The sequence below is a fragment of the Salmo trutta genome, unplaced genomic scaffold (assembly GCF_901001165.1).
Source record: "Salmo trutta unplaced genomic scaffold, fSalTru1.1, whole genome shotgun sequence".
NCBI classification, from domain to species: Eukaryota; Metazoa; Chordata; class Actinopteri; order Salmoniformes; family Salmonidae; genus Salmo; species Salmo trutta.
The window spans coordinates 1,500,579-1,523,138 of record NW_021823216.1 but is presented as its reverse complement, the minus strand read 5'-3'; the positions used below and the strand labels follow the sequence as shown (position 1 = coordinate 1,523,138).

The 22,560-nt window shown below is 44.3% G+C and overlaps 1 protein-coding gene across 2 annotated transcripts in view; it reads right to left on the bottom strand.

Annotated features, from left to right (window-relative positions):
- Positions 1 to 682: 682 nt before the first annotated feature.
- LOC115189702 (TBC1 domain family member 15) overlaps positions 683 to 22,560 on the bottom strand; it is a 64,013-nt gene continuing 42,135 nt past the window's right edge. The window contains exons 11-18 of one of the 2 annotated variants that reach the window (XR_003876977.1): positions 20,928 to 21,044; positions 20,132 to 20,232; positions 15,840 to 15,939; positions 14,340 to 14,437; positions 13,767 to 13,883; positions 3,343 to 3,429; positions 2,065 to 2,638; positions 683 to 2,018 (exon numbers count right to left, since the gene is read on the bottom strand). Coding sequence is in view for 1 of the 2 variants with exons in the window: in XM_029748242.1 (XP_029604102.1) it covers positions 2,414 to 2,638; positions 3,343 to 3,429; positions 13,767 to 13,883; positions 14,340 to 14,437; positions 15,840 to 15,939; positions 20,132 to 20,232; positions 20,928 to 21,044 (845 nt within the window). In the remaining variant the exon portion in view is untranslated. Of the gene's footprint in view, positions 2,639 to 3,342; positions 3,430 to 13,766; positions 13,884 to 14,339; positions 14,438 to 15,839; positions 15,940 to 20,131; positions 20,233 to 20,927; positions 21,045 to 22,560 lie in introns of both variants that reach the window. The other variant, XM_029748242.1, reaches the window with a different exon arrangement.

The following is a 22,560-nucleotide window of genomic DNA, read 5'->3' as shown; positions in this document are numbered from 1 at the left end:
AGACACATGCACATTTGTGGCCTGCTGGAGGTCATTTTGCAGGGCTCTGGCAGTGCTCCTCCTGCTCCTCCTTGCACAAAGGCGGAGGTAGCGGTCCTGCTGCTGGGTTGTTGCCCTCCTACGGCCTCCTCCACGTCTCCTGATGTACTGGCCTGTCTTCTGGTAGCGCCTCCATAATCTGGACACTACGCTGACAGACACAGCAAACCTTCTTGCCACAGCTCGCATTGATGTGCCATCCTGGATGAGCTGCACTACCTGAGCCACTTGTGTGGGTTGTAGACTCCGTCTCATGCTACCACTAGAGTGAAAGCACCGCCAGCATTCAAAAGTGACCAAAACATCAGCCAGGAAGCATAGGAACTGAGAAGTGGTCTGTGGTCCCCACCTGCAGAACCACTCCTTTATTGGGGGTGTCTTGCTTATTGCCTATAATTTCCACCTGTTGTCTATTCCATTTGCACAACAGCATGTGAAATGTATTGTCAATCAGTGTTGCTTCCTAAGTGGACAGTTTGATTTCACAGAAGTGTGATTGACTTGGAGTTACATTGTGTTGAAGTGTTCCCTTTATTTTTTTGAGCAGTAATACACACACACACACACACACACACACACACACACACACACACACACACACACACACACACAGCTGAAATATACAAATCTGTACACAGAAAGATTCAGGTAGGAAAAGTCTTCCAGCATTACATTTTCTGATACATCACTTGAAGGCTAAGTGTTGCAGCATGCACCATAATCAATGACTACAACAACTACTTTACAATCTTTCTCAGAAGTAAGACGTGTCAATATTAAACACATCAAGAACCATATTCACTATGTTTTGGGAGGCGAGTAAGCTAACAGACGATATAAATGAGTACATGGAAGTAAGTCTGTCTGTATATGTTGACAAAGGCCTCGTGGTAGGCTTAGCATGAAGTCTACATTTTAAAAACGTTGCTGTAAGGTTGGGTGTTTGACAAAGCAACTTGTGGGAACCTCCAGTCCAGAGGAACATACGTCTAATATGTGTACATATATTATCACCGTGCCAACCCACACATTCTAATATGATTAACAATATGGTTTCAGAAACAAAGTACATATTTCAATATGAATCATGTCTCTTTCAGTCTTACCAAATCAGATGTCAGTAAGGCAGATACATGGAAAAATCCCTGAGTTGACAAAACATTGTTTAATATTGAGTATCGTCCCTTTTGCCCTTAGAACAGCCTCAATTCGTCAGGACATGGACTCTACAAGGTGTTAAAAGCGTTCCACAGGGATGCTGGTCCATGTTGACTCCAATGCTTCCCACAGTTGTGTCAAGTTGGCTGAATGTCCTTTGGATGGTGGACCATTGTTAATACACACGGGACACTGTTGAAAAATACAGCAGCGTTGCAGTTCTTCACACACTTAAACTGGTGCACCTGGTGCCTACTACCATACCCCGTTCAAAGGCACTTAAATATTTTGTCTTGCCCATTGATCCTCTGAATGGCACACATACACAATCCATGTCTCAACTGTCTCAAGGCTAAAAAAATCCTTATTTTACCTTTCTCTTCCCTTCGTCTACACTGATTGAAGAGGATTTAACAAGTGACTTCAATAAGGGATCATATCTTTCACCTGGTCAGTCTATGTCATGTAAAGATCAGGTGTTCTTAATGTTTTATACACTGGGTATAATCTGTCAATGGGCTGCAGGGCAGACAATCCTTTTCAGTTGGTAGAGGAGAGTGGCCTTGCCTTGAGATAATACAACCACATCTTCATTAAAGAGTTAGAGTTGAATTACACCTACAGTAGGACTCCTATTAGCTGAATACTACAGTGAGATATAATAAGCCCTGTTTATATAAAACCTTATCCATTCCTCAGCCCTTCCACCTCCATTTAAACCACATGTCAACTACTTCAGCATTACATTTGACTATTCACATGATTCAGGAGCGATTAACAAGTCAGGGGCAATAAGGAGCAATCTGCTGAACACTAAATACCTTGGAGTCAGGGGCAATAAGGAGCAATCTGCTGATCACTAAATACCTTGGAGTCAGGGGCAATAAGGAGCAATCTGCTGATCACTAAATACCTTGGAGTCAGGGGAAATAAGGAGCAATATCCTAAAAACTCAGACCAACCTCTAACAAGAAAAATGAGATGATTAATAGACAGAGAATCATTACAAGAATTATTTGATTTGCAAAACTTCCTTTAAATGAATACCTCTTGGGCTCTATTATAATGATACTGCCCCGAGAAGCCATTTCCTATCTCTCCTCTGTCTGTGAGGTGGGAGAGAGACAATCCACCTTTTTCACTAGGCTGTGAGCCCCATCTCAGCCACCAGAACCAAATCTCTCACTGGACAAGAGACTACTGTTAGCCAGGCTGGCTACGATATGTAGGCTAATTTGTAAACGTCACGCGCTGCGTCCCGTAAGTGTCTGTTGTCGGCGCTGGGGCTGTAGTCAGAGACTAAGTCCTGCTGGTCGTCTGACGGTGTAGAAGGTTCCGGAGAGTCTGGTCTGTCCATTCGCTCAGTGTCCTCTGACTGGGATGATGACTCGGTGTCTGTGCTGTTGAATCCAAGGATCTCAACCACTGAGTTTGGCAAATCCTACACAGATAATAAACATAAGATTAAAGATCTGGTTGGAACCATAGGTCAATACAAGGTGTTGAAGTGTGTTAGCTATGAATATAGGTACAATCGAGTCTGAGTTCAGTAAGGGTTTCAGAATACAGGCACAAACATTCTGAAGGTGTCTAATGTTCTGCCATGGAGTTGGACACATCTTAAAAGGTTATCATCAGAAGAAACTATTAAAAATGTGTGTCACAGACAGTTTTGATGAGGTTTAGATTCAACTGCATTTATTCACACACCTTGTGTATATAGTTATACCACCAAGTTGGAGAAATCCTACACAGTTTTCTTAGTTTTATAAAATAAATAAAAATACATATTAAAAACATACGTCACAGATAGGTTTTTTGAATGAGGGTTAGATTCAACTGCATTCATTCATACCCCCTGTGTGTTTCTAACACTGTTGGGTAAATACTATAAAGATGTTGTTGGAATAAACAAACAAGTTAACGAGGGTTGTGTTGAAAACCCCCTTCACACCCTTCTACTGGAAACTACACAAACCAATTGTATCCCACTTCCTTTCCCTCTCCACACTCAGCAAACCCTCCATTATTTACCATGGTCCTTCGAGCCGGATGGGTGAGCTTCTCAAAACCCATGTATGTATTTCAGAATATACTGGAAGCACAAACGTTCTGAAGATAGGACATCTATCTATGGATACATACCTTACAACTCTTCAGCTGCAGGCATATAGCTTCAGCTTTGTTGAGGATGGCCGTGATGTCCAGTTTCATCGGCAGTTCATTTATGAGCTGGAAAGAAGAGAGGAGGACATTCTTTGATCAGTGACTTGCTAAAGCAGAGATGGGGAACTGACGGCCTGCGGGCAGATCAGGAAAACATACACTACTGTACAAAACTTGAAAACATCCTTGTTTTTTAAAAAGCTAATTTTTTGTCCTTTTAAAATAACATCAAATTGATCAGAAATACAGTGTAGACATTGTTAATGTCGTAAATGACTATTGTTGCTGGAAACGGCTGACTTTAATGGAATATCTAAATAGGCCCGTTATCAGCAACCATCACTCCTGTGCTCCAATGGCACGTTGTGTTAACTAATCCAAGTTTATCATTTTAAAAAGGCTAATTGATCATTAGAAAACTCTTTTGCAATTATGTTAGCACAGCTGAAAACTGTTGAACCGATTAAAAAAAGCAATAAAACTGGCATTCTTTAAACTAGTTGAGTATCTGGAGCATCAACATTTGTGGGTTCGATTACAGGCTCAAAATTGTAATTTCTTCTGAAACTCGTCAGTCTATTCTTGTTCTGAGAAATTAAGGCTATTCCATGCGAGAAATTGCCAAGAAACTGAAGATCTCGTACAACGCTGTGTACTACTCCCTTCACAGAACAACATAAACTGGCTCAAACCAGAATAGAAAGAGGAGTGGGAGGCCCCGGTGTACAACTGAGCAAGAGGACAAGTACATTGGAGTGTCTAGTTTAAGAAACAGATGCCTCACAAGTCCTCAACTGGCAGCTTCATTAAATAGTACTGGCAAAAACACCAGTCTCAACGTCAACAGTGAAGACGCGACTCCGGGATGCTGGCTTTCTAGGCAGAGTTGCAAAGAAAAAGCGATCTCTCAGACCGGCCAATAAAAATAAAAGATTAACATGGGCAAAAGAACACAGAGCCTGGACAGAGGAACTCAATGTTGACGTTGAGACTAGTGTTTGCGTAGCGAGAGAAACAAAAATCTATGCGTAGGCAGATAGTCCCACATCTAAAACAGGGAGCTATCGGAAATTGGTAGAATGAGTGTAAAGTAGAAATGGAGCCTGTTGTATTCGGAGGAAATTATGCTATACAAGCGTTTACATCTTTTTCAAAAGAGCAACAACAAATCCTCTTGAGAGCAGCGGGACAGGAACATTTTACATAGCGGTGTTTGATCAATGAAGGGGACATGTGGGATTCTATTTTACCATTACTTAATGAGATACCATTATTTCCTTATGGAGTTATGACTTGCCTAGTTAAATAAAGGTTAAATAAATAAAATAAACAATTATCAAGAATTGTAATTCTAAGATGATTGGGTATTCAAATGTGTTTATTTGAGTTAACATGCAGTGTTTGTTTTTGAATCACGATGTGAATCATGTGTTCAAAGTGGAAACTACCAGTTCCCAGGGTCCTGGTCTTGGGTAAATATACACATGTACTTTGTTCAGTCTACATATAGAAATACAAATATATGTAATGAGGGTTGACAGTTACTCCAAATGGATTGTGATGTGTATTGCTGATTTCATGAAATGGATTGTGATGTGTATTGCTGATTTCATGAAATGGATTGTGATGTGTATTGCTGATTTCATGAAATGGATTGTGATGTGTATTGCTGATTTCGTTTCAATAGAAATTTCACCAGATTAGGTCTGCTGGAGTGTTGGGATTCCCCCCATGGGTTAGGGTGTTAACTCCCTGCTGGAGTGTGGGATTCCCCCCATGGGTTAGGGTGTTAACTCCCTGCTGGAGTGTTGGGATTCCCCCCATGGGTTAGGGTGTTAACTCCCTGATCTGGCAACTCTTCCGAAAGGTTGCCAGTAAAATAGGGGAGTAAGAACTAAGTAGGAAAATGGTTTCAACAGTAACAGTATATATTGTTATGCTATTTGACATTTGTCATAGAGATAATGCTATTAAAAAAAATTGGAATGTAATAATTTGTGATATAGTCAAAGCGTCTGGATTTCCTGAAATAGAAATGAATTGAACTAAAACTGTTGTTCTGATCTGTCCTCTCTATAGGTTATCATGGAAGGTGACGTCAGATGGTGTCTTAATGCATGTAGGAATCATTTGGCCACAAACAGTGTGTGAACCACAAAACCCTCCCAAACCGGCTGAAGAAAGAGCAACAAAGGCGTTCAATGTGACAGTGACCTTTAACACTCCTATCTGAGTCCAAGCCATTAACCTGGGTACAGGCGGCAGGGGCGCTGAGACCGCGCATGTGGAGTGAGCATGGAGAGATATAACATACAAACTTCTCTCATGCTAGCGTGCTGATGGGAGAAATTGACCAGACAGAATGGTGATAGCGGCTCAGGTGAGAGACTTGTATTAGTGGGAAAAACATTTCTTTACATTGAAATCGGGACATTATCAAGGGCCATCTAATGTGACAGGCAAGAGTTACATGTGCCGTTGGGAAGATGAACTGCAACGCTATCTGAAGAAGACACACTAGAATGATAAGTGCAGGGAGAAGGGAGGTCTACACACTGCAAACAATTTGGACTAAGTACGCATTGAGAAACCGATCTTTCATTACCAGGAAAACAGGGACAAAGGGGGGCTGTAATGAGAAGATTTATTACCGGCAATAAAAGTTCCCGTTTATAAATGTACATTCTAACCGGGATGATGTGTGCTAGGATGAGAAGACTCAAAGTAAAGGACTAAGGACTGTCATTCTCAATTTGGGTTGGATCATTTATAAAATGTTTTAGTTATGATTCAGCGAGAGAGAGAGTTGTTCTCAAACTGGAGGCGTGGGGGCACTGCTAAAATGTATTAGCCCCAGGAAGGCTCTAGAAACCTTATCTTTAAGTGTCCTCCGAGAGGGAGGTATTAGAGAACTCACTGGATGATAGCTTGGGTCAACCATGAAGATGTATCTTTTGTTTTACCATGTCATCAGAATATTAATGTTAAATCGCATCAATACATAGAGATTCCTGGATGATACGGTATAATTAATTGCATACAAGGTTCATAGTCTGTCTTGCGATAACACCCAAGGATGAAAATGAAGGAGACGGCATGGAGACCAGTGTCACATGGCTATAGAACGTAACGGATAGACGGTTCTGTCCCCAGTCCTAGTAGCATCAAGGCTGGTGTGAATTATTAAACATGTACTTTCTCTCTTTCCTGTTCAAGTCAATATGTTTTTAGGTGTCGTGGAACATAAGACTGATCACTGTTCCAGAGGAGGGACTGATGTATATTGACTAATTGATTTAGGATTGTTTTAGTATGTTTCTAACTGTAGAAGTGCATTAGGAGTTGTGACTAGTGTGTTATGGGTTAGATGGTATGATACATGTGTAAATGTCTCTGTAGCAGGAGGTGAGGTACACATGAGGCCTGTGTTTGAGACAGAATGTTTACATCAGACTGTTAAGTGGGATGGAATGTGATCAGGGTGATAGAATGGTATCATCCACAGAGACTGTGTATATTGTTACAGGAGATAGTTCGTAGGAAAGGGAGGACAGCTAACTGTGCACAGTATAGGGACTATTACACAGACCCAGATCATGGTGAGAGTAGCAGAGATCATGTTGGCATTTCAGACACTACTGTCAACTTTCATTAAACCTGTGAGGTTGTCAGGTCCAATGCCATTACTCTCTCCTCATTACATGCAGTAGCTATTCTCAGAACAGGAAGTGAAGGAGGATATAGTCAGGGGTCATGTTAGTAGTAACAGTAGTTATTCTCAGGACAGGAAGTGAAGGAGGATATAGTCAGGGGTCATGTTAGTAGTAACAGTAGTTATTCTCAGGACAGGAAGTGAAGGAGGATACAGTCAGGGGTCATGTTAGTAGTAACAGTAGTTATTCTCAGGACAGGAAGTGAAGGAGGTTATAGTCAGGGGTCATGTTAGTAGTAACAGTAGTTATTCTCAGGACACGAAGTGAAGGAGATTATAGTCAGGGGTCATGTTAGTAGTAACAGTAGTTATTCTCAGGACAGGAAGTGAAGGAGATTATAGTCAGGGGTCATGTTAGTAGTAACAGTAGTTATTCTCAGGACAGGAAGTGAAGGAGGATATAGTCAGGGGTCATGTTAGTAGTAACAGTAGTTATTCTCAGGACAGGAAGTGAAGGAGGTTATAGTCAGGGGTCATGTTAGTAGTAACAGTAGTTATTCTCAGGACAGGAAGTGAAGGAGGATATAGTCAGGGGTCATGTTAGTAGTAACAGTAGTTATTCTCAGGACAGGAAGTAAAGGAGGATACAGTCAGGGGTCATGTTAGTAGTAACAGTAGTTATTCTCAGGACAGGAAGTGAAGGAGTTTATAGTCAGGGGTCATGTTAGTAGTAACAGTAGTTATTCTCAGGACAGGAAGTGAAGGAGGATATAGTCAGGGGTCATGTTAGTAGTAACAGTAGTTATTCTCAGGACAGGAAGTGAAGGAGATTATAGTCAGGGGTCATGTTAGTAGAAACAGTAGTTACTTTAGTAGCATTGTTGGGATATCAGTTTATGAGGACTCATGTCACATGGCTTGGTAGCTGGTAACTGGGGGACCGATGGGAGTACCGGGAGCTGTTATTCACCTCACAGACTAGTGATCTGGCCATAATGGGACAGTCTATGTTGTCAGGAAATGACCCATGCGTTGCAGTGTGTATATTCCCAGGTGGAAGCAGCACATGAGGAGCAGGAGATAACCGAGGGCAGGGCTGAATGCTGGAGGCTGAGTGTACATCAAGATACACCAGGCGGAGGTGTTGGGACAGTGTTGGTCTGGTCCACACACAGTACTCCTTACAGCACCTGCAGTGGTAAAGATCATCATGTCTCTGTAGCAGGGGGTGTTGGGACAGTGTTGGTCTGGTCCACACACAGTACTCCTTACAGCACCTGCAGTGGTAAAGATCGTCATGTCTCTGTAGCAGGGGGTGTTGGGACAGTGTTGGTCTGGTCCACACACAGTACTCCTTACAGCACCTGCAGTGGTAAAGATCGTCATGTCTCTTCTCGGTGGGTTTACACTTCTCACGTGAAGTGAGGTCCAGCTGCATAATGTGTGAGCTTGAAGACACCATGACAGAGGAAGTGGAGCTAAAGAGAGAGAAAGACTAGACTCCACTGTAGACAGGCAGATGGGTTGGGTCTGGGAGCCACTTTAAACACCATAGTTGGGTTAGCTGCTTTATTGGTTAATGGATCAGATGGGTTGGGTCTGGGAGCTACTTTAAACACCATAGTTGGGTTAGCTGCTTTATTGGTTAATGGATCAGATGGGTTGGGTCTGGGAGCTACTTTAAACACCATAGTTGGGTTAGCTGCTTTATTGGTTAATGGATCAGATGGGTTGGGTCTGGGAGCCACTTTAAACACCATAGTTGGGTTAGCTGCTTTATTGGTTAATGGATCAGATGGGTTGGGTCTGGGAGCCACTTTAAACACCATAGTTGGGTTAGCTGCTTTATTGGTTAATGGATCAGATGGGTTGGGTCTGGGAGCCACTTTAAACACCATAGTTGGGTTAGCTGCTTTATTGGTTAATGGATCAGATGGGTTGGGTCTGGGAGCCACTTTAAACACCATAGTTGGGTTAGCTGCTTTATTGGTTAATGGATCAGATGGGTTGGGTCTGGGAGCCACTTTAAACACCATAGTTGGGTTAGCTGCTTTATTGGTTAATGGATCAGATGGGTTGGGTCTGGGAGCTACTTTAAACACCATAGTTGGGTTAGCTGCTTTATTGGTTAATGGATCAGATGGGTTGGGTCTGGGAGCCACTTTAACCACCATAGTTGGGTTAGCTGCTTTATTGGTTAATGGATCAGATGAAAGGAAAGATGGTGGGGTAATTGTACACTAAACAACATGTTGGAGGCATTAATGTGAAAGTCTATCCAGTGCTGAGTTAACTCAAGAGGATGTAGTGTTGATTAGGGCTACGCACCCGCCTATCAGGTGACCCGCCTATCAGGTGACCCCGCCTATCAGGTGACCCCGCCTATCAGGTGACCCCGCCTATCAGGTGACCCCGCCTATCAGGTGACCCCGCCTATCAGGTGACCCGCCTATCAGGTGACCCGGCCTATCAGGTGACCCCGCCTATCAGGTGACCCGCCTATCAGGTGACGTGCCTATCAGGTGACTAGGAAGGAGATGGGGAGCAAAGTGAGGATGACATGGCTTGGGAACACCTCTCGGAACCTGTGGTCTGACGGTGAAGACTGGGTGAAAGCATGAGGAGGCTTTTGAGGGCTTTCATTTTTGTGGAATCCAGCAGAAAAGTGTTCTGAAGACAAAGTCAGGCGAAGAGAGAGTGGGAAATGTCATGTTGTCATGCATATATAATTGTGCATATCTTAACACATTGTTAATGCTGTTGTGTTTTGGTGTTTATTTGTACTTTGCAAGTCTTGCGCTATCACTCTCTTAGGAAGCAGAAAGTTGAAATAGAAGTCAACAGCTCCAGTGGACAAGTTATTATCAGTGTTCTGTAATACATGGAAATGAGAGGGTTTGGTGTGATCATAGAACAGAGGCCATAAGTCTCGGAGTTTGTAAACCTCACTGTGAATGAGAATTATGTTTATTTTGTGTTTTATTATCATTGGTTTTCCATTTATAGGTAATTTCCAAGTGTATGTAATGTTGAACAGTATGATATCAGATATTCAAAAAGGGGGGGAGACTGATAGGTTTCTGAGCTTGAATGAAGCTTGGAAGGGGCTGATTGCAGGGAAACGATCACGTGGCAGTACAGATAAGGGGAGGAACCGTTGAAGGCCCAATATCCCTTAGCTCCCTGCCAGGCAATAATGATGCAATGTTTGGCGATACCGAGGAGACTCCATCCAAAGTGGGGTCGGTAAGCTACCACGGGTGGGACCATGTCTTTGTCTAATGCAGCTGTATTGACCCTCTGGGAAGAATAAACTTGGTTTAAAGCGTTCATAGTGACCGTTGAGTTTTTACTCTGAACTCATTGGAACCTAACAACGCCTACGTAGATATTCCATTTAAAAAAATCTGACGTTTCAAGCTACAAAAGTAATTTACAACATTAACAATGTCTACACTGTCTTTCGGATCAATTTGATGTTACTTTAAAAAAAATGGGCAAAATATGTGCTTTTCTTTCAAAAACAAGGACATTTCTAAGTGACCCCAAACTTTTCAACTCACTGTTGAGAGTTACACAAGGTGTAATTTATACATGTGGTTGTACATCAGCAGATTCTATCATGTCAGTCAGTAACCACATTTCCATCCACAGATTCTCCCATGTCAGTCAGTAACCACATTTACATCCACAGATTCTATCATGTCAGTCAGTAACCACATTTCCATCCACAGATGTTATGCTAGTAAAGTCATACTGTATAAAAACACATCACAACATCTATGATGGAAACAGGAAGTTTCGGTACAATTTCAGAAATGTGACAGATAATTTGTTCGTTCGACATGGTGGGATGTTTTTCTAATCGGTAAAATGTTTTGTGAGAAATGGCGTTGGAAACGCCTTTACGCGCAAATATTGATAGAATAACCATCATATGGGAGTAAACGCGGAGTCACGTGATGGCTGATCCTCCAGCTAGGACTCAGGAAACCACGCAGTTTATTAGGCTACAGATGAATAAGTTCTGATGAACTTCACAGGGAGGTGAAAGTGCACAGTGATACTCCTTTTGATAGGTCACTCAACTAGCCCATGTCATCAAAGGGGTCAGATCAGCTTTCATATTGCAGATGCAATTGTCTGCATCATTTCCAATCCCCCATTTTGGTTACTACATGATTCCATATGAGGTATTTCATAGTTTTGACGTCTTCACTATTATTCTACAATATAGAAAATATTTTAAAAAATAAAGAAAAACCCTTGAATGATTAGGTGTCCAAACTTTTGACTGGTACTGTATGGGGCTGCAGGTAGCCTAGTGGTCAGAGCGTTGGGCCAGTAACCGAAAGGTTGCTGGATCGAATCCCCGAGCCGACAAGGTAAAAATCTGTCGTTCTGCCCCTGAACAAGGCCGTCACTGTAAATAAGAATTTGTTCTTAACTGACTTGCCTAGTTAAATAAAGGTTAAAAAATATAGATAAAAAAATACACCTTCTCATTCAAGGGGTTTTTCTCTATTTTGACATATATATAAAGAAATATATAGTAAAAATAAAGAGGTGTATTGTTTTTTTTCCAAAAACTTCCTGTATGGGGCGGCAGATACCATAGTGGTTAGAGCATTGGGCCAGTATCCGAAAGGTTGCTGGATCGAATCCCCGAGCTGACAAGGGAAAAAAATCTGTCGTCCCCATTCGGAAAGTATTCAGACCCCTTGACTTCTTCCACATTTTGTTACGCTGTTATTCTAAAATGGATTAAATAAATTAAATAAAACATCCCTATCAATTCTACCCACAATACCCCATAATGACAAAAAACTGTTTAGAAATTTTTGCAAATGTATTAAAAATAAAAACTTGTAGTAACCGACTTGGGGCTGTTAGTCGCTCTCTCACTGCAAACATTTCTTTCTATCCAATGGCAAAATGTGTAGAATTCTGTAAAACTTTTTCACCCCGCTTTCAAGACGGGGGCAGCTAAAAAAAAAAAAAAAAGTTTTGCCCGCAAGGTGGCGGGGGCCCAACAAAATGTTGCTTAGGGCCTCCAAAATGCTAGAGCCAGCCCTGACTGCATGTGTGGATATGGATGTGGGTATGCAGACCAGTGAGCCACTGCGGCCCCTCGTGATGAGTTAAGATTTTTTGGCGGCCCCTACCCCATCAAAGTTGCCCGTCCCTGTGCTAAAGTGATGACACGGATAAACACTTCAAAACTGAATACCATTTTCAGTTGACTCATTTAACAGAAAACAGACAGTGTATTCTGTGTGGAAATAACACCTGTGTTGCAATGCGACTAGGCAGTGAGAGCCTGTTAGTTAGAAGACCACATGCTCCTGCTAGGTGATAATTAACTGCTTCTTTCAGTCATCATAAAACACAGTGTAAAGCTCATTCTCTCTCCATGTTTCTCTCTCCCCACTCTCTTTCCCTCTCTCTCCCTCCCTAAAAGTCCCCCCTCGCTCTCTTTCTCCCCCTCCCTAAAAGTCCCCCCTTGCTCTCCCCGCTCTCTTTCTCCCCACTCTCTTTCTCCCCCTATCTACTGCCGCCTCCCTCCCCCTCCCACCTGGTGTTTTAGCTAGTGTATAGATAGATAGAGCCTGCAAGGTCTCCATGGTTACCATCTACTAGCTGTCTACCAACTGCAGAAAGAACAGCTGTGATCACATCAGGAAGTAACCTCAAGGTAAAATGTTGAATGATTTAAATGGTACTAAAGCATCCTTACAGGCTATCACGTATATGACACAGCCAAGATAACTCCAGATTACATCAGCCGATATTTCCAGAGTGATTACCAAACCTATCATTAGTCATTTTCAATATACAAAAACACTAAACATGCAGAAAAACAATCCCATTCCACTCCTGAGAAAACAGGAGAAAAAACTACTTCTATGGTTTTCATTGACCATCATCAGTACATTTAGATGGAGGAGACTTTTAATAGTGAGTGGTTGAACACCACTAAAAGACAGAGGGGACCAGACATCAATGTTTCTGTGGTGCTGTCCCTCCCTCTCCCCTTCTCCCCCACCCTCACCTTCCCCCTCTCACCCTCTACCCCACTCTCACCTTCTCCCTCCCCTTCTCACCTTCTCCCTCACTCTCCCCTTCTCCCTCACTCTCCCTCCCCCCACCCTCCCCTTCTCCCCTTCTCCCTCCCCCTCACTCTCCCCTTCTCCCCCACCCTCCCCTTCTCCCCTAATCCCCCACACTCCCCTTCTCCCCCACTCTCCCCTTCTCCCCCACCCTCCCCTACTCCCCCACTCCCCTAATCCCCCGCACTCCCGCACCCTCGCCTTCTCCCCCACTCTCGCCCACTCTCGCCCACTCTCGCCCTCTCTCTTTCCCCACTCTCGCCCTCTCTCTTTCCCCACTCTCGCCCTCTCTCTTTCCCCACTCTCGCCCTCTCTCTTTCCCCACCCTCGCCCTCTCTCCCCCACTCCTCCCCCACTCTCGCCCTCTCCCCCACCCTCCCCTTCTCCCCCACTCTCTCCTTCTCCCCCACTCTCACCTTCTCCCCCACTCTCTCCTTCTCCCCCACTCTCACCTTCTCCCCTTCTCCCCCACTCTCCCCCTTCTCCCCCACTCACCTGATAGGAGTTAAAATGACCCTTTTTATTTTAGGAGGTAGGGCAGGTCATATTTAGTATAATGTTGACCCAACCAACCTTGCACACACACAGAGAGACAGATACAAGTGAACACACACATACACACCAAATGTAAGAACACACACCTTGAGGATCTCATTGAAGCCGTATTGTTCCTCCATAATCTGGTGTTTCTCTGAATCCAGGATGGCACAGCACACCAGCAGGTGGAAGTTCTGGCACGGCAGCCCAGTCCACATTACCTGAAGCCAACCCAGAGACAATCAGAGTCAGTGTGTGTGTGTGTGTGTGTGTGTGTGTGTGTGTGTGTGTTACAGTATCTGCATCATTATGTCTGATAAATCAAACAAATTGTTGTGATTCTGTGAAACATAATTAAATGAATGCTAATTGGATTGTGTTTCCTCGCAATGCCTCTGGACGAATGGAGAGATGATGAAATGAAAAGTAAACTACAGACCCTTTAATCAGGCTACTGATTCACCTCCGGGGAGTTAGGAGGAGAGGAGGAGGTGAGACTGAGGAGCAGCAGGACCAGAGAGTCAGGGGACAGAGAGGGGCCACCGATTGATCAAGTGCTCACTGTAATGACTGATTGGTCTCTTTGATTGATTGGCTGGATTGACTGTGTGGGCTGATCGATCATTAGAGAACAGCCGATTGATTAACGGTAAACGCCTTGAATGTCTGTGACTCACCTCCCAAAGACGCAGGACATCAGGGAAACTCAGTTCTCTCTTGAAGCGAATCAGGAGCCAGCGGAAGCAGAAGTACAGGTGACCAGAGTCCTGGGCCCCTGTAAGATGGACACACACACACACACACACACACACACACACACACACACACACACACACACACACACACACACACACACGGTTAGCAGAAGTACAGATAGCCTCTGTAACATCATAAGGTTAGAATGAAGGGAACCCGACAACATCTCAGGTATTGTCTTTAGACATCATGAGCTGAAAAGCCATAGATCCAACCATCCCTGAGAGGGTTAAATCCACTCTGAATGTGTCAGAGTTGTGAGCATCTCTGATCAAGGAGCTGAAGGAAGGTCAATAGTGAGGAGGTGGAGGAGGGTTGAGGAAGAGGCTCGTAAATTAAAGTCACCCAATCATAGACCTTAAGCCTCTTTTGTCCCCTCTCCTTCTCTTCTTTCTCTCCTTCACCCCCCCACCCCTCCAAAAAAGACAATCACGTCCATCACAGTCGTCCTCTTCCTGCCCTCAATCTAACCTTTCCTGCTCAAATTAAAGCGATAAATAACACATTTCATTTACATATTATTGAATTTACTTGGTTTATTGTTCTTGGATGGTCTCTAAATTCCGAAGGAGCTGTTGTTGTTATCCGGCGAGGTAACGAACAGCAGACCAGTTTTAGTAGGGTGGCTGAGCGAGCCCAAATTAATCAAGAAAATTAATGACTATAAAGTATGCGGTGATAAATCAACATCGTCCCAATCGGACTGCACTGTAGCGCTAGCCGCATTTAAACAGCCTAATTCAAAACAACTTATCAGGAACTGTTTAGGGATGCAGCTGCCCCCTACGACCTCTAGCAAACAGGAAAGACTTTCCAAACAGAACACACCATATTTATCTCATTAGGAAGTCACAGTCAAACTTGGATAAAGTCTTGTTTTTCCTTCGAAGACAAATGTGGCGTCGTCACTTGTGAGAGAGAAAGCACACGGGTAATATTTCATTGGCTCTATCAAGATGATTATCTAGTACACTTATGATGAGGATGAATGTGTGTTCCGTTGTCACGGTGAACGTTCCATTCTGTGGATTCTAAATGGTAGTAATGGCTGTTATTCATTAGGGAGGGACTGGACTACCCGGACTACAATAATGGACGCTAAACTTAGTTTTCTGTAAGGATTTTTTTTTAAGCATGCCCTGTTTGTGTGTGTTCCCCTCACCCAGGTAGTTCCAGAAGGACAGTTCCAGTAGTCGTAGCAGTGTGTGTGGGTGTGTGTGTGTGGGGTGTTCCCCTCACCCAGGTAGTTCCAGAAGGACAGGTCCAGTAGTCATAGCAGTGTGTGTGTGTGTGTGTGTGTGTGTGTGTGTGTGTGTGTGTTCCCCTCACCCAGGTAGTTCCAGAAGGACAGGTCCAGTAGTCGTAGCAGTGTGTGTGTGTGTGTGTGTGTGTGTGTGTGTGTGTGTGTGTGTTCCCCTCACCCAGGTAGTTCCAGAAGGACAGGTCCAGTAGTCGTAGCAGTGTGCTGAGCTGGATCAGCTGAGTCTTCATACCCTGCATCTGCTCCTCAAAGTTCTGGTGCTGAGAATTTAGACACAATACAAACACTTTTACACTATATAGACACCTGCTTGTCAAACATCTCATTCCAAAATCATGGGCATTAACATGGAGTTGGTCCCCCTTTTGCCGCTATAACAGCCTCCACTCTTCTGGCAAGGCTTTCCACTAGATGTTGGAACATTACTGCTATAACAGCCTCCACTCTTCTGGGAAGGCTTTCCACTAGATGTTGGAACATTGCTGCTATAACAGCCTCCACTCTTCTGGGAAGGCTTTCCACTAGATGTTGGAACATTACTGCTATAACAGCCTCCACTCTTCTGGGAAGGCTTTCCACTAGATGTTGGAACATTGCTGCTATAACAGCCTCCACTCTTCTGGGAAGGCTTTCCACTAGATGTTGGAACATTGCTGCTATAACAGCCTCCACTCTTCTGGGAAGGCTTTCCACTAGATGTTGGAACATTGCTGCTATAACAGCCTCCACTCTTCTGGGAAGGCTTTCCACTAGATGTTGGAACATTGCTGCTATAACAGCCTCCACTCATCTGGGAAGGCTTTCCACTAGATGTTGGAACATTGCTGCTATAACAGCCTCCACTCTTCTGGGAAGGCTTTCCACTAGATGTTGGAACATTGCTGCTATAACAGCCTCCACTCTTCTGGGAAGGCTTTCCACTAGATGTTGGAACATTGCTGCTATAACAGCCTCCACTCTTCTGGGAAGGCTTTCCACTAGATGTTGGAACATTGCTGCTATAACAGCCTCCACTCTTCTGGGAAGGCTTTCCACTAGATGTTGGAACATTGCTGCAGGGACTTGATTCCATTCAGCCACAAGAGCTTTAGTGAGGTCGGGCACTGATGTTGGGCGATTAGGCCTGACTCGGCGTTCCAATTCATCCCAAAGGTGTTCAATTGGGGGTTGAGGTCAGGGCTCCGTGCAGGCCAGTAGTCAAGTTCTTCCCATACCGATCTCGACAAACCATTTCTGTATAGACCTCGCCTTATGCACGGGGGCATTGTCATGCTGAAACAGGAAAGGGCCTTCCCCAAACTGTTGCCACAAAGTTGGAAGCACAGAATCGTCTAGAATGTCATTGTATGCTGTAGCATTAGATTCCCCTTCGCTGGAACTAAGGAGCCGAAACCAAGAAAAACAGCCCCAGACCATTATTCCTCCTCTTCCACACTTTACAGTTGGCACTACGCATGGGGCAGGTAGTGTTACCTTGGCATCCGCCTAACCCAGATTCGTCCGTCGGACTGCCAGACGAAGCGTGATTCATCGCTCCAGAGAATGCCTTTCCACTGCTCCAGAGTCCAATGGCGGTGAGCTTTACACCATTCCAGCAAACGCTTGGCATTGCACATGGTGATCTTAGGCTTGTGTGCGGCTGTTCAGCCATGGAAACCAATTTCATGAAGCTCCTGAAGAACAGTTCTTGTGCTGACGTTTCTTCCAGAGGCAGTCTGGAAGTCGGTAGTGAGTGTTGCAACCGAGGACAGACAATTTTTACACGCTTCAGCACTCCACGGTCCCATTCTGTGAGCTTGTGTAGCCTACCACTTTGCATGCTGAGCCGTTGTTGCACCTAGACATTTCCACTTCACAATAACAGCACTTAAAGATGATCGGGGCAGCTCTAGCAGGGCAGAAATCAGACGAACTGACTTGTTGGAAAGGTGGCATCCTATGAAGGTGCCACATTGAAAGTCACTGAGCTCTTCAGTAAGGCCATTCTACTGCCAATGTTTGTTTATGGAGATTGCATGGCTGTGTGCTCAATTTTATACACCTGTCAGAAACGGGGGTGGCTGAAATAACCGAATCCACTGATGTGAAGGCGTGTCCACATACTGCTGTATATAGAGTTTGTACAGTAATACAGACAGATGAACTAGGGATGCTTTTAAAGAAGAAAAAATTGATGTCAGTCGGCCAGCCAGCCATTCAGCCAGCCATTCAGCCTGTCGGCTAGTCAGCCAGTCATTCAGCCAGCCAGTCACATAACACCATATTGATGCCCTCTACTCCTCAATCACCAGCTTTCCTTTTACCTTCCTCACTAACAAGTTGCTATCTGGCAGGTGTTTAAATCAATAACCCTGATGTAGCCATGTTTTATGTGTTAATGGGTGGGACGACAGCGACAGTGCTGGAGATGACATGGTCTTTGGGTTTCCTTTGAATAACAAGGGCCTGTCAGGTACAAGACCACTCAGCCGAGTAATATCATGATTGCTGTTTACCCTAACCTGTGTGTGTGTGTGTGGCTGTTTAACAGGGTAGACCAGCCCTGGGCTACAGTATCTATAAAGCTATGAATGGTTAATGAACACGAAATCCCCTTTAAATGACTTCAGCAGCTACGTGGAGGAAAGAATAGAGGAAACAGACAGGAAGCTGGATGGTGTTGTAACAGAGAACAGACAGAAAGCTGGATGGTGTTGTAACAGAACAGACAGGAAGCTGGATGGTGTTGTAACAGAGAACAGACAGAAAGCTGGATGGTGTTGTAACAGAGAACAGACAGGAAGCTGGATGGTGTTGTAACAGAGAACAGACAGAAAGCTGGATGGTGTTGTAACAGAGAACAGACAGGAAGCTGGATGGTGTTGTAACAGAGAACAGACAGGAAGCTGGATGGTGTTGTAACAGAGAACAGACAGAAAGCTGGATGGTGTTGTAACAGAGAACAGACAGGAAGCTGGATGGTGTTGTAACAGAGAACAGACAGGAAGCTGGATGGTGTTGTAACAGAGAACAGACAGGAAGCTGGATGGTGTTGTAACAGAGAACAGACAGAAAGCTGGATGGTGTTGTAACAGAGAACAGACAGGAAGCTGGATGGTGTTGTAACAGAGAACAGACAGGAAGCTGGATGGTGTTGTAACAGAGAACAGACAGAAAGCTGGATGGTGTTGTAACAGAGAACAGACAGGAAGCTGGATGGTGTTGTAACAGAACAGACAGGAAGCTGGATGGTGTTGTAACAGAGAACAGACAGGAAGCTGGATGGTGTTGTAACAGAGAACAGACAGGAAGCTGGATGGTGTTGTAACAGAGAACAGACAGAAAGCTGGATGGTGTTGTAACAGAGAACAGACAGAAAGCTGGATGGTGTTGTAACAGAGAACAGACAGAAAGCTGGATGGTGTTGTAACAGAGAACAGACAGGAAGCTGGATGGTGTTGTAACAGAGAACAGACAGGAAGCTGGATGGTGTTGTAACAGAGAACAGACAGGAAGCTGGATGGTGTTGTAACAGAACAGACAGGAAGCTGGATGGTGTTGTAACAGAACAGACAGGAAGCTGGATGGTGTTGTAACAGAACAGACAGGAAGCTGGATGGTGTTGTAACAGAACAGACAGGAAGCTGGATGGTGTTGTAACAGAACAGACAGGAAGCTGGATGGTGTTGTAACAGAACAGACAGGAAGCTGGATGGTGTTGTAACAGAACAGACAGGAAGCTGGATGGTGTTGTAACAGAACAGACAGGAAGCTGGATGGTGTTGTAACAGAACAGACAGGAAGCTGGATGGTGTTGTAACAGAACAGACAGGAAGCTGGATGGTGTTGTAACAGAACAGACAGGAAGCTGGATGGTGTTGTAACAGAACAGACAGGAAGCTGGATGGTGTTGTAACAGAACAGACAGGAAGCTGGATGGTGTTGCAATAGGTTGGATAATAAGACAGAAAAAAAATAATTCAGAACACAAATCATAGAGCTGGAGTGACATCAAAAAGCGTGAGGGCTCTGCTCAGCTATTGGTGGAGGCTGTGAGAGAGTGGTCTTGGATGCATCCTTTGTGAAATGCACCATGGGAACCCAGCGTGGTCAGGTAATCAGGTCACCCTCTACCAACACTTACCTAGTTGGCCTCCCTCTCTCGTTAAACAGGAAGAACTGTGCTGTCATATACCTACACAGAGGTCAGTGAAGGTCTCACCCACAGACATGGAATGACTGGAATGGACATCCTCATTTAATTTGCTTTGGTGTGAGGGGCTTTGTCCATTCTAGTAATTATATTTCTATGTATGTTCTAATAATTCAGATGTTCTCAGTTTTACCCATCTGGTCCATGAAGGAGACAGAGCACTAGAAGGTTATGTCCCTGCTAGTTTATCTAGCCTATTTCTATGGTCTTATTACATTATGTCTGTTCTAGTATATCTAGTTCTATGTTGTCAGTCTCACCATCTGGTCCATAAAGGAGACAAAGCACCAGAAGGCGTCCACCTCGTTCTCCATCACATAGAGGATCGGAGACAGCAGGTCACTTATACCCTGGACATAGCCTGGTGACAGAGAGAAAACAACCTGGTTTAGTCAGTCAGTCAGTCAGTCAGTCAGTCAGTCAGTCAGTCAGTCAGTCAGTCAGTCAGTCAGTCAGTCAGTCAGTCAGTCAGTCAAAGCCTGGTGGTGACAGAGAGAGGATTTGAAACAGTTCTGGAGAGCTTTCATACCAACACAATCTTGGCCCCAGGAGGTGGGTGGCATCTTAATTAGGGAGGACTGGCTCGTGGTAATGACTGGAGCGGAATCAGTGGAATGGTATCAAATACATCAAACACATGGTTTCCGTGTGTTTTACACCATTCCACTCCTTCCGTTTCAGCCATTATTATGAGCCCTCCTCCCCTCAGCAGCCTCCACTGATCACGTCTGGTGCTGAGTGGCATGTAGTATTTACTGTTGGTGAATCCTCAGTAAAAACCCAGTAGAGGCTGAGTACATTCAGTATGACAAGCTTTGTCTTACCCAGGTCAAAGTCATTCAGTATGACAAGCATGGTCTTACCCAGGTCAAAGTCATGCAATATGACAAGCGTGGTCTTACCCAGGTCAAAGTCATTCAGTATGACAAGTGTGGTCTTACCCAGGTCAAAGTCATTCAGTATGACAAGTGTGGTCTTACCCAGGTCAGTCATTCAGTATGACAAGCGTGGTCTTACCCAGGTCGAAGTCATGCAGTATGACAAGTGTGGTCTTACCCAGGTCAAAGTCATACATGCAGTAGGTCATGAGGACATCGTGCAGCAGAATCAGTCCTGGGTTGTCTGGTCCTTCATAGAAAGTGTTGGTCCTATCTGTCCTGTTCACGTCTTTCTCTGTGGAGGAAATCAACACAGTCAGAGACCTTAGAATCAGAATCTCCTTTATTCACCAAATACATTTGCATGTAGAGGATTTGACTCAGTGAAATGGTGCCGCTACAGGGTTACAGGCAGACAATAACAGACTAAATATATAGATGTAGAATTTACACAATCCATCGTGACTGACTGTCTTCAGACAAAGTTTCTGTCCTGTTTTACTTCTTTCTCTGTAGAGGGAACTAACAGCCACCAGGGTCAGTATTCATAAAGAGTAGGAGGGTCTTTCTCTGTAGAGGGGAACTAACAGCCACCAGGGTCAGTATTCATAAAGAGTAGGAGGGTCTTTCTCTGTAGAGGGGAACTAACAGCCACCAGGGTCAGTATTCATAAAGAGTAGGAGGGTCTTTCTCTGTAGAGGGAACGAACAGCCACCAGTATTCATAAAGAGTAGGAGGGTCTTTCTCTGTAGAGGAAACTAACAGCCACCAGGGTCAGTATTCATAAAGAGTAGGAGGGTCTTTCTCTGTAGAGGGAACGAACAGCCACCAGTATTCATAAAGAGTAGGAGGGTCTTTCTCTGTAGAGGAAACTAACAGCCACCAGGGTCAGTATTCATAAAGAGTAGGAGGGTCTTTCTCTGTAGAGGGAACGAACAGCCACCAGTATTCATAAAGAGTAGGAGGGTCTTTCTCTGTAGAGGGAACGAACAGCCACCAGGGTCAGTATTCATAAAGAGTAGGAGGGTCTTTCTCTGTAGAGGGGAACTAACAGCCACCAGGGTCAGTATTCATAAAGAGTAGGAGGGTATTTCTCTGTAGAGGAAACTAACAGCCACCAGGGTCAGTATTCATAAAGAGTAGGAGGGTCTTTCTCTGTAGAGGGAACGAACAGCCACCAGGGTCAGTATTCATAAAGAGTAGGAGGGTCTTTCTCTGTAGAGGGGAACTAACAGCCACCAGGGTCAGTATTCATAAAGAGTAGGAGGGTCTTTCTCTGTAGAGGGGAACTAACAGCCACCAGGGTCAGTATTCATAAAGAGTAGGAGGGTCTTTCTCTGTAGAGGGGAACTAACAGCCACCAGGGTCAGTATTCATAAAGAGTAGGAGGGTCTTTCTCTGTAGAGGGGAACTAACAGCCACCAGTATTCATAAAGAACATAATGAGTGAGATGACATGGACAGAAGGAACCTGATCATAGATCAGTAACTCCAACTCAGAGACACTTTATGAATACAGGCTCTGACTTCACCACACATCTTGTCTGCCTGATTGTCCTTAAACAAAAAGTTTACTACCAGGAGTTGAAATCAGAAATGAAACCAGCAGCACTTCAACAGTTCAGCATTGCTCCGTGCCAGCCGCCTCTCATTTCCATATTCATTTCAGTTGACATTTACAGAGAGCACACAACTCTAACCCTGTTACAACCGCAGCCTAATTTCAATCCTTTGAATAGAAGGAGGGGGGGGGACTCAGAGAGGGAGAGGGAGAGAATAAAGAGACAGAGGGAACAGAAATGCCAAGTCCA